Source organism: Camarhynchus parvulus, unplaced genomic scaffold (assembly GCF_901933205.1).
Source record: "Camarhynchus parvulus unplaced genomic scaffold, STF_HiC, whole genome shotgun sequence".
Classification (NCBI taxonomy): domain Eukaryota; kingdom Metazoa; phylum Chordata; class Aves; order Passeriformes; family Thraupidae; genus Camarhynchus; species Camarhynchus parvulus.
Genome location: NW_022148237.1, coordinates 410,870 through 421,858, shown reverse-complemented (window position 1 = coordinate 421,858; position 10,989 = coordinate 410,870). Strand labels below are relative to the sequence as shown.

The following is a 10,989-nucleotide window of genomic DNA, read 5'->3' as shown; positions in this document are numbered from 1 at the left end:
CCGGCCCCTTTTGGGGGTCCCCAGCCTCCCCAGAGGGACCCCAAACCCTTTATTGGGGTCCCAATTCTTTCTCTGAGGGGGTCCCACAGCCCCGCCCCCATTTTTGGGGGTCCTGCACCCCCCCCAAGGGTCCCGGAGTTCACAGACCCCTCCCCCCCCCAGCCCCGGGGGTCTCACAGCCTCAATTGGGGTCTCCCTCCCCCTTGGGGGGGTCCCACAGCCCCCCAGAGGATCCTCCAGCCCCTTCTGGGGGTCCTGGGGGTCCCCAGCCCCATTTTGGGGGTCCCAGGTTCTCCTGAGGGTCCCCAACCCCATTTTGGGGGTCCTGCAGCCCCCCAGAGAACCCCCAGCCCCTTTCTGGGGCACCCCTGGTCCATGGGGAGGGGTCCCAGGGCCCTCCCAAAATTCCCAACCCCCAGGAGGGGAAAAGGGGGTCCCGGGGGGGGGGGTTTGGGGTGAATTTCGGGGATTTTGGGGAGACTTTGTGGCGTTTTTGGGGGGATTTGGTGAGATTTTGGGGTGTCCTGGGGGGTTTTGGGGGGAATTTCGGGGATTTTGAGTGGATTTTTGGGGCATTTGATGGGGTTTTTTTGGCATTTTGGGCTCTCCTGGGGGCATTTTGGGGCATTTTGGGGCCCCCAGCCCCGTGTCCGAGCCCCGCGGGGCCGAGTCCGAGCAGATTTTTTTTGGGGGATTTTGGGGATTTTGGGGTGCCAAGGAGCAGCTTCAGGCCAGGAAGACGACGAAGACGATGAAGAAGACGATGAGGATGAGGAAGATCTTGACCAGGAGCCAGCGGTTGGACGAGACCGACTGGAAATACTTGAGGATCTCGCCGTGAGCGGCCTCGACGTTCAGCTGCGCGTCCTCCACGCTCGAGTCGATCCTGGGGCAAAGAGGGGCAGGAAATCGGGGGAAATTGGGGAAATTTGGGGGAAATGACAGGAAAATTGGGGGGAAATTGGGGAAATTTGGGGGGAAATTGGGGGAGATTTGGGGAGAAATGACAGGAAATTTGGGGGGAAAATTGGGGGAAAATGACAGGAAAATTGGGGGGAAATTTGGGGTAAATTGGGGGGAAATTTGGGGGAAAATGACAGGAAAATTGGGGGAAATTTGGGGGGAAATTTGGGGGAAAATGACAGGAAAATTGGGGGGAAATTTGGGGGGAAATTTGGGGGAAAATGACAGGAAAATTGGGGGGAAATTGGGGGGAAATTTGGGGGGAAATTGGGGGAGATTTGGGGAGAAATGACAGGAAATTTGGGGGGAAAATTGGGGGAAAATGACAGGAAAATTGGGGGGAAATTTGGGGGAAATTGGGGGGAAATTGGGGGGAAATTTGGGGGAAAATGGGGGGAAAATGACAGGAAAATTGGGGGAAATGTGGGGGAAATTTGGGGGGAAATTTGGGGGAAAATGGGGGAGATTTGGGGAGAAATGACAGGAAAGTTGGGGGGAAAAATGGGGGAAAATGACAGGAAAGTTGGGGGGAAATTTGGGGGAAAATGGGGGAGATTTGGGGAGAAATGACAGGAAAATTGGGGGAAATTTGGGGAAATTGGGGGAAATTTGGGGGAAAATGACAGGAAAATTGGGGGGAAATTTGGGGGAAAATGACAGGAAAATTGGGGGGGGAAATTTGGGGGAAAATGACAGGAAAATTGGGGGGAAATTTGGGATGAGAAATTGGGGGAAATTTGGGGGAAAATGACAGGAAAATTGGGGGAAATGTGGGGGAAATTTGGGGGGAAATTTGGGGGAAAATGACAGGAAAATTGGGGGAAATTTGGGGGAAATTTGGAGGGAAATTTGGGGGAAAATGACAGGAAAATTGAGGGGAAATTTGGGGGAAAATGACAGGAAAATTGGGGGGAAATTTCGGAGAAATTGGGGGGAAATTTGGGGGAAATTGGGGGGAGATTTGGGGGAAAATGACAGGAAAATTGGGGGAAATTAGGGGAAATTTGGGGGGAAATTTGGGGGAAAATGACAGGAAAATTGGGGGGGAAATTTGGGGGAAAATGACAGGAAAATTGGGGGGAAATTTGGGGGAAAATTGGGGGGAAATTGGTGGGGGAAAAATCGGAAAAATGAGAAAAAAAAGGGGAAAAAAAGAGAAAAAAAGAAAACAAACGGAAAAAAAGAGAAAAAAAAAAGAGAGAAAAAAGAGGAAAAAATATAAAAAATGAGGAAAAAATGAGGAAAAAAATGAGGAAAAAATGAGGAAAAAAGGGAGAAAAAGATGGGGGGAAAAGATCAGTGGAAAGGGAAGGAAAGGGGAGAAAGTTGGGGAAAAATGGGAAAAAATGGGGAAAAAAAGGGAAAAATAGGAAAAAATGGGGGAAATTGGGGTGAGATTTGGGGGGAAGATGACAAGAAAATTGGGGCAAAATTGGGGGGAAATTCGGGGAAAATGGGGAGGAAATGACAGGAAAGTTGCGGGGAAATTGGGGGCTCAGAGAGAGAAAATTTGGGGGCTCAGAGAGAAAATTTGGGGGCTCAGGGAGAGAAAATTTGGGGACTCAGGGAGAGAAAATTTGGGGACTCGGAGCGGAGTTTGGGGCTCAGAGAGAGAAAATTTGGGGGCTCAGAGAGAAAATTTGGGGGCTCAGAGAGAGAAAATTTGGGGACTCAGGGAGAGAAAATTTGGGGGCTCAGAGAGAAAAATTTGGGGGCTCAGGGAGAGAAAATTTGGGGACTCAGGGAGAGAAAATTTGGGGGGCTCAGGGAGAAAATTTGGGGGCTCAGGGAGAGAAAATTTGGGGGCTCAGGAGAGAAAATTTGGGGGGCTCAGGGAGAGAAAATTTGGGGACTCGGAGCGGAGTTTGGGGGCTCAGAGAGAGAAAATTTGGGGGCTCAGAGAGAAAATTTGGGGGCTCAGAGAGAGAAAATTTGGGGACTCAGGGAGAGAAAATTTGGGGGCTCAGAGAGAAAATTTGGGGACTCAGGGAGAGAAAATTTGGGGGCTCAGAGAGAAAATTTGGGGGCTCAGAGAGAAAATTTGGGGGCTCAGGGAGAGAAAATTTGGGGGCTCAGAGAGAGAAAATTTGGGGGCTCAGAGAGAAAATTTGGGGACTCAGGGAGAAAAAATTTGGGGGCTCAGAGAGAGAAAATTTGGGGGCTCAGAGAGAAAATTTGGGGACTCAGGGAGCAGAGTTTGGGGGCTCAGAGAGCAGAGTTTGGGGGCTCAGGGAGCGGAGTTTGGGGGCTCAGAGAGAGAAAATTTGGGGACTCAGGGAGAGAAAATTTGGGGGCTCAGGGAGCGGAGTTTGGGGGCTCAGGGAGCAGAGTTTGGGGGCTCAGGGAGCGGAGTTTGGGGGCTCAGGGAGCGGAGTTTGGGGCTCAGGGAGCGGAGTTTGGGGCTCAGGGAGCGGGGTTTGGGCGTTTTTGGGGCACCTCTGGATGGTCTCCTCCTGCTCCTTGACCATGTGTGCCAGCTGCTGGAAGATGGAGCCCAGCTCCACGATGGTGGACTCGATGTTGTGCATGGTGTCGGCGCGGCTCTGGATGTACGAGTCCTGCCGAGGGCCAGGCTGCTGGAGCTGCCCCAAAACCCCTTTTTTTGGGGGTTTTTGGGGGTTTTTGGGGGTTTTTGGGGTTTTTTGGGGGTTTTGGGTTCCCAACCTGCTCATCCAGGAGCTGCAGCTGCTGGCTGGTCCTGGCGTCCATGTCGATGGCCACGGCGCCCGCGGGCTCGGCCTGGAGCACGGCCGGGCTGCCTGCGGGGAACGGCGCAGCTGGCACCGGTGTGCCAAGGGCAGGATTGGCATTGGGTGTGCCAAGGGGCAGGATTGGCATTGGGTGTGCCAAGGGCAGGATTGGCACCGGGTGTGCCAAGGGCAGGATTGGCATTGGGTGTGCCAAGGGCAGGATTGGCACCGGCTGTGCCAAGGGGCAGGATTGGCACCGGGTGTGCCAAGGGCAGGATTGGCACCGGGTCTGGCAAAGGGCAGGATTGGCACCGGCTGTGCCAAGGGCAGGATTGGCACCGGGTCTGGCAAAGGGCAGGATTGGCACCGGGTGTGCCAAGGGCAGGATTGGCACCGGCTGTGCCAAGGGGCAGGATTGGCACCGGGTGTGCCAAAGGGCAGGATTGGCACCGGGTGTGCCAAGGGCAGGATTGGCACCGGGTCTGGCAAAGGCAGGATTGGCACCGGCTGTGCCAAGGGGCAGGATTGGCATTGGGTGTGCCAAGGGCAGGATTGGCACCGGCTGTGCCAAAGGGCAGGATTGGCACCGGCTGTGCCAAGGGCAGGATTGGCATTGGGGTGTGCCAAGGGGCACAGCTGGCACCGGGTGTGCCAAAGGGCAGGATTGGCACCCAGGCTGTGCCAAGGGCAGGATTGGCACCCAGGCTGTGCCAAGGGGCAGGATTGGCACCGGGTGTGCCAAGGGCAGGATTGGCACCGGCTGTGACAAGGGCAGGATTGGCACCCAGGCTGTGCCAAGGGGCAGGATTGGCACCGGCTGTGCCAAGGGCAGGATTGGCATTGGGTGTGCCAAGGGGCAGGATTGGCACCGGCTGTGCCAAGGGGCAGGATTGGCATTGGGTTTGCCAAGGGGCAGGATTGGCACCGGGTGTGCCAAGGGGCAGGATTGGCACCGGGTCTGGCAAAGGGCAGGATTGGCACCGGGTCTGGCAAAGGGCAGGATTGGCATTGGGTGTACCAAGGGCAGGATTGGCACCGGGTGTGCCAAGGGCAGGATTGGCATTGGGTGTGCCAAGGGGCAGGATTGGCACCGGCTGTGCCAAGGGCAGGATTGGCACCGGGTCTGGCAAAGGGCAGGATTGGCACCGGGTGTGCCAAGGGGCGCAGCTGGCACCGGGTCTGGCAAGGGCAGGATTGGCACCTGGGCTGTGCCAAGGGCAGGATTGGCACCTCAATTCCACCCAAATGTACAATTGTCACCTGGGCTGTGCCAAAGGGCACAGCTGGCACCTGGGCTCTGCCAAAGGGCACAAAACCCACCTCGATTCCACCCAAATGCACAATTCTCACCTCAATCCCCTCAAAATTCACAATTCCCACCTGGATTCTGCCAAAATCCACAATTGCCACCTCAATTCTCACCTCAATCCCCTCAAAATTCCCCCACTCTCCCTCGAGCACCCAAATCACCCCACCTGTTCTGCCAACGCACAGTCTCCCCCCCAACACCCCACCTGAATTCCACCTCCCCCCACCTCAATCCCCTCAAATCACACCCCCTTTCCACCAAAAGGCACTTCCCATCATACCCCTTCTGAATTCACCTCATCCTCACCCCCATTCCCACCTCAATTCTACCAGTTCTATTCCCACCCTCCCCTCCTTCCCACTGAATTCCTCCAATCCAATTCCCACCTCAATCCCCTCAAAATTCCCCAAAATTCCCTCCCACCAAAATTCCCCCAAAATTCACAATTCCCACCAAAATTCCCCCAAAATTCACAATTCCCACCTGAATTCCCAATTCTCACCTGAATTTCCCCAAAACTCCCTCGAAATTCCCTTTTCCAACCAGATCCTCCCAAAATTCCCTTTTCCCACCTGGAACTGCCCCACAAAATTCCCCACAAAATTCTCATTTTACCACCCAAATTCCCCTGGAATTTCCCCCTAAATTCCCCTTTTCTCACCCGGAATTTCCCAAAATTCCCCCAAAATTCCCCTTTTCCAACCCAAAATTCCCCTTTCCCACCCGGATTTTCCCCAAATTCCCCTTTCCCACCCCAATCCCAGCTCTCACTGAGGTTGTTGGCAGCCAGGGCCGAGACGGGCGCGCGGGAGAAATGCTCCCGACTGCCGCGCAAGCGTGCAGGTTCTGCGAAATCGGGGAGAAATGGGGGAAAATGAGGGGAAAACGGGCGAAAAAGGGAGGGAAAAATGGGGGGAAAAAATGGGGGAAAATGAGGGGAAAATGGGGAATAAAGAAAGGGAAAAATGGGGGGAGAAATGGGGGAAAATGAGGGGAAAACGGGGAAAAAAGGGAATGAAAAATGGGGGGAGAAATGGGGGAAAATGAGGGGAAAACGGGGAATAAAGGGAGAGAAAAATGGGGGGAAAAATGGGGGGAAATGAGGGGAAAATGAGGGGAAAATGGGGAATAAAGAAAGGAAAAATGGGGGGAGAAATGGGGGAAAATGAGGGGAAAACGGGCAAAAAAGGGAGGGAAAAATGGGGGGAGAAATGGGAGAAAATGAGGGGAAAATGGGGAAAAAAGGGAATGAAAAATGGGGGGAGAAATGGGAGAAAATGAGGGGAAAATGGGGAATAAAGGGAGAGAAAAATAGGGGGAGAAATGGGGGAAAATGAGGGGAAAATGGGCAAAAAAGGGAATGAAAAATGGGGGGAGAAATGGGAGAAAATGCGGGGAAAATGAGGGGAAAATGGGGAATAAAGAAAGGGAAAATGGGGGAGAAATGGGGGAAAATGAGGGGAAAATGGGGAATAAAGGGAGAGAAAAATGGAGGAAAAATAGGAGAAAATGAGAGGAAAATGGGGAATAAAGAAAGGGAAAAATAGGGGGAGAAATGGGGAGCAAATGAGGGGAAGAGGGGAAAAAAGGGAGAGAAAATGGGGGAGAAAGGGGGAAAATGTGGAAGAAGAAGAAAAAAAGAATTTGAGACGGAGGAAAAAATCAAGAGAAGAAGCAAAAAAAGTAAAGAAAGAAAAAGGGGCAAAAAGGGGGAAAGTGGGAAAAGAAGAAGGGGGGAAAGAAAAAAGAAGAAAGAGGGAGAAAAAGAACAAAAGGGCAAGAAATAAAAGAGAAAAATCGTGACAGAAAGAACACAAAAGAAAACGAGAAAAGGGTAAAAAAGGAAGAAAATAGGAGAAAACCATGTAGGAAAATGAGCAGAAAAGAGGGAAAAAAGAGGAGAAAAGAGGAAAAAAGAGGAGAAAAGAGGAAAACAACCAAAAAGGAATTTGTTCTCACCTCCGTGCGCACCTCCAGCACGGATTTGAAGTCGTTGGACATCGAGGCCAGTCTGGACTGGGGGGGGCACGGGGGGGGTCAGGCTGGGGGTCCCCAAAACCCCCCAGAGCCCCCCAGAGCCCCCCTCCAGAGCCCCCCAGCCCAATTGCTGAGGATCCCACCCCCCAAATTTCCAACCCATCCCCCAATTGCTGAGGATCCCACCCCCCAATTTACGGGGACCCCCAGGCGCACCTGCAGCGCGCTGTCCGAGTGGGGGGCACGGGGGGGCTCAGGGGGTTCTGGGGGGGGGTTCAGGCAGGTTGGGGGGGGCACAGGGGGTTCTGGGGGGGTTCAAGGGGGGTTCAGGGGGTCCCCAAAGCCCCCCAGAGCCCCCAGCCCCACCTGCAGCACCAGCAGCACGCCGTTGGAGCGGGGGGCTCAGGGGGACTCAGGAAGCTCAGGGGGGCTCAGGGGGGGTTCAGGGAGTTATGTGGAGGTTATGGGGGGGCTCAGGGGGCCATGGGGAGGTTATGGGGGGCTCAGGAAGCTCAGGGGGGCACAGGGGGGCACAGGGGGTCCCCAATTCCCCCCCAAGCCCCCCAGCCCCACCTGCAGCGCCAGCAGCACGCCGTTGGAGCGGGGGCTCAGGGGGCACAGGGGGGCACAGGAGGTTATGTGGGGGTTATGTGGGGGCACAGGGGGGTTCAGGGGGCTCAGGGGGGTTCACGGGTCCCCAAGCCCCCAGCCCCACCTGCAGCGCCAGCAGCACGCCGTTGGAGTGGCTCTGCAGGTGGCGCCCGTCGGGGCGGCCGCGGGCGCGCAGCAGCTCCTGCAGCCGCGCGATCTGCGCGTTGAGGCCGCCGATGTCCTGGGGAGGGGGCGCGGGGGGGTCAGGGCGCCCCAAAAGCAGCCCCGGGACCCGCGGGGGGGGGGCGGGGGCAGCCCCGGAGAGCCCCCCCAGACCTGCTTGATGATGTAGGTGAGCTCCTCGATCTCCACGGCTTTGTCGTCGAACAGCGACTTGCGCTTGGCCACTGCGGGGGGGGCACGGGGAGGGCGGGGAGCACCAAAACACCCCAAAAAATCAACCCAGAAACACCCCAGAAACACCTCCGAAACACCCCAGAAATACCCCAAAAATCTCCCCCAAAATACCCCAGAAACACCCCAAAAACACCCCAAAAATCAACCCAAAAATCAACCCAGAAACACCCCAGAAATACCCCAAAAATCAACCCAGAAACACGCCAAAAATCACCCCAAAAATGCCTCAGAAACACCCCAAATATACCCCAAAAATCACCCCAAAACCACTTTAAAAATCACCCCAAAATCACCCCAAAAAACACCCCAGAAACACCCCCAGGGACACCCAAAAAACACCCCAAAACCAACCAGAAGCCCCCAAAAACCACCTCAAAAAACACCTCAAAAACACACAGAGAGTCCCCAAAAAATAACCCCAAAAACACACAGGAACCCCAAAAACACCCGGAGAGCCCCAAAACCCAACCAGGACCCCCCAAACCACCCCGAGACACCTGAAAGACCCCAAAATCACAGAGGAACCCCCAAAGCACCCCTAAAACCAACGGGACTCCCAAAGAGCATCCGGAACCCCCCAAACAGCCCCCCAGGACCCCCAAACAGCCCCTCAGACCCCCCAGGACCCCCCAGACCCCCCAGACCCCCCCAGACCCCCCAGGACCCCCAAATCCCCCCATTCCCCACTCACGCAGGGTCAGTTTCTCCAGTTTGGCGAACGTGTTGCTCAGATCCTTCCCGATGCGCCTGGGGGGGGGGCAGGGATGGGGAGACCCCTCCCCCCACAGCTGGGGACCCCCACCCCAATTCCCTGGGACCCCCCAAACCTGGGGACCCCAACCCCAAAACGGATTTGCCCAAAACCGGCCCAAAGTCAGCCCAAAACAGGGCTGGGGCACCCCAAAACTGCCCCAACTCACCCCAAAACTGCCCCAGCTCACCCCAAAACTGCCCCAACTCACCCCAAAACTGCCCCAATTCACCCCAAAACTGCCCCAAGTCACCCCAAAACTCCCCAATTCACCCCAAAACTGCCCCAGGTCACCCCAAAACTGCCCCGTTTTACCCCAAAACTGCCCCATTTTACCCCAAAACGACCTCAGGTCACTGCACCCTAAAACTGCCCAAATTAACCCCAAAAGTGCCCTAATTCACCCCAAAACCTGCCCCGAGTTTACCCCAAAACCTGCCCTGCTTTCACCCCGAACCCCCCAGTTCCACCCCGAACCCCCCGATTCCTCCCCAACTTCCCCCCAGACCCCCAAAACCCCCCAAATTTCCCCAAATCCCCCCATACTCCCCCCAAACCTCCCACACTTGGGGACCCCCGCCCCCAATTCCTGAGGACCCCAACCCCCAATTCCGCAGGGGACCCCCCCCCCCCCCATCCTGTGCCCCCTGCAGACCCCGCCCCCCATCCCTGAGCCCCCCCAGGAGCCCCGGACCCCCCCTCACTTTGCCATCAGGCTGAACTCGCTGCGCTGCCGCCCCGGCCCGGGGGCTGCTCTGCCCACCTGGAGCCCCCCGACCTGGGGGGGGGAAATGGGGGGGTCAGGGAGACCCCCGGGGTGGGGGAGGGGCACGGGGGGAGCCCCACATGAGGCAAAGGGGGGGGGGAAGGGATTTGGGGACCCCCAAGGGAAGGAGGGGAGGGGGTTTGGGGACCCCCGGGGTGAGGGGGGTTTGGGGTCCCACGGGGGTCCCGGTCGCACCTGCCGTCCCTGCAGCGATTTGCAGGCGAACAGGAACTCCGGGGTCCTGTCGCGACACGACATGACGTCAGCGGCCGGGGGGGGCTCCGGGAGGGGCGGCAGGGCCGGAGCTCGGGGGGGCCCCGGGGGCGAGGCCTGCGCCGGTTCCCGCTGCCTAGGCCCGAGCCGGCGGCGCGCCTGCATCGGGGCTCATCGGGGCCTGCGCACCGGGAGGCACCGGGGGGTACCGGGAGTTACCGGGGGGGGCTCCGGGACGGCTCCGGGCGCTCCCCGCGCACCGGGACCCCCAACCCCGGGGTCTGGGGGGGGTCTGGGGGGGTCCCGGGCTCGCCCCGCCCCCCGCCCCTCACCGCGGGCTCCGGAGCCGCCACCGGGAGCACCGGCCGCGCTGACGTCACCGCCACGTCCCTTCCGCCGGAAGTGCGGCCTGAACAAGAACTGAACCGCCGGGACTTCCGGGAGGAACTCTCGGAGATAGGCCGCGCCCATAGCAACAGGCCACGCCCATGGCAGCGCCTCGCGCTGCTGGGAATGGTGGGAACAGAGCGGCCCCGCCCCCCGGAAGTGGTTTGGGACGAGGCCCCGCCCCCAAAAGCGGAGCGGGAATTGAGGCTGCGAATCCCGGCACCGACCCCGCACCGGGAACGGCGGGATGGCGAGGCCACGCCCCCTAGAGCAAACCCCGCCCCTGACAACAAACTCCGCCCACAGCGCTGTTATCGCCCTTGACAACTCCGCCCACCGCCCGTTGTCCCGCCCCGGCAGCAAACCCCGCCCACCACACTGGGCCCGCCCCTGACAAGCCCCGCCCACAACGCTGGGTACGGCACTTGACAACAAACCCCGCCCACATCACTGGCCCCTCCCATAGCACCAAGCCCCGCCCCCCGGTTTATTTGGCCGCGTTTCCTCCGCCCCTAGCAACAAGCCCCGCCCATAGCAACCCCCGCCCGCCCCCGTTACGGCGCCGTTGCCCGTGACGCCATCAGTGACGTCACAGCCCGGTTCCGGTGCGGCGGGACGGACTCGGAGCGGCTCAGGCGGAATCCGCGGCCTTTATTGAGGCGGGGGAGGGGTCGGGGGGGGTCCCATGGCGGGGGCGGCGCCTCCCGGTGGTCCCGGCGCTGGTCCCGGCGCTGGTCCCGGTGCTCAGGGGGTGGGGGGGGTCCCGGTGGGGCTGGTCCCGGTGCGGCGGGCCCGGTTCACTCCTCCTCCCGTTTCTTGTAGTCCGAGATGTGGCCGAGCACCCAGGCGGCGGGGACGAAGAACGAGGCGAACACGGCGGCCAAGGCCAGCGCGGCGTCCTGAGGGCGCAGCGCCGTTAGAACCG

General features: G+C 58.2%; 2 protein-coding genes across 2 annotated transcripts in view; one reads left to right on the top strand and one right to left on the bottom strand.

Moving 5' to 3' along the window:
• FAU (FAU ubiquitin like and ribosomal protein S30 fusion) overlaps positions 1 to 10,989 on the top strand; it is a 581,541-nt gene that overhangs the window by 359,990 nt on the left and 210,562 nt on the right. The gene's annotated exons all lie outside the window — the stretch shown is intronic.
• STX5 (syntaxin 5) lies at positions 513 to 10,167 on the bottom strand. The gene is made up of 11 exons (XM_030970025.1): positions 10,010 to 10,167; positions 9,660 to 9,858; positions 9,403 to 9,476; positions 8,639 to 8,694; positions 7,867 to 7,937; positions 7,655 to 7,771; positions 6,912 to 6,978; positions 5,734 to 5,799; positions 3,628 to 3,722; positions 3,400 to 3,521; positions 513 to 886 (listed from the first exon to the last, which is right to left on the bottom strand). Exons 2-11 carry the CDS (start codon positions 9,840 to 9,842, stop codon positions 727 to 729), a joined length of 1,011 nt encoding a protein of 336 aa, XP_030825885.1. The 5' UTR covers positions 9,843 to 9,858; positions 10,010 to 10,167; the 3' UTR covers positions 513 to 726.

Coding starts and splice junctions, on each gene's coding strand:
- STX5 (XM_030970025.1), bottom strand. CDS start 9,842: ATGCAGGCGCGCCGCCGGCTCGGGCCTAGGCAGCGGGAACCGGCGCAG. Junction 9,477..9,659: donor AATCGCTGCAGGGACGGCAG/GTGCGACCGGGA, acceptor TCCCCCCCCCAG/GTCGGGGGGCTCCAGGTGGG. Junction 3,522..3,627: donor TGCAGCTCCTGGATGAGCAG/GTTGGGAACCCA, acceptor GGCCCTCGGCAG/GACTCGTACATCCAGAGCCG.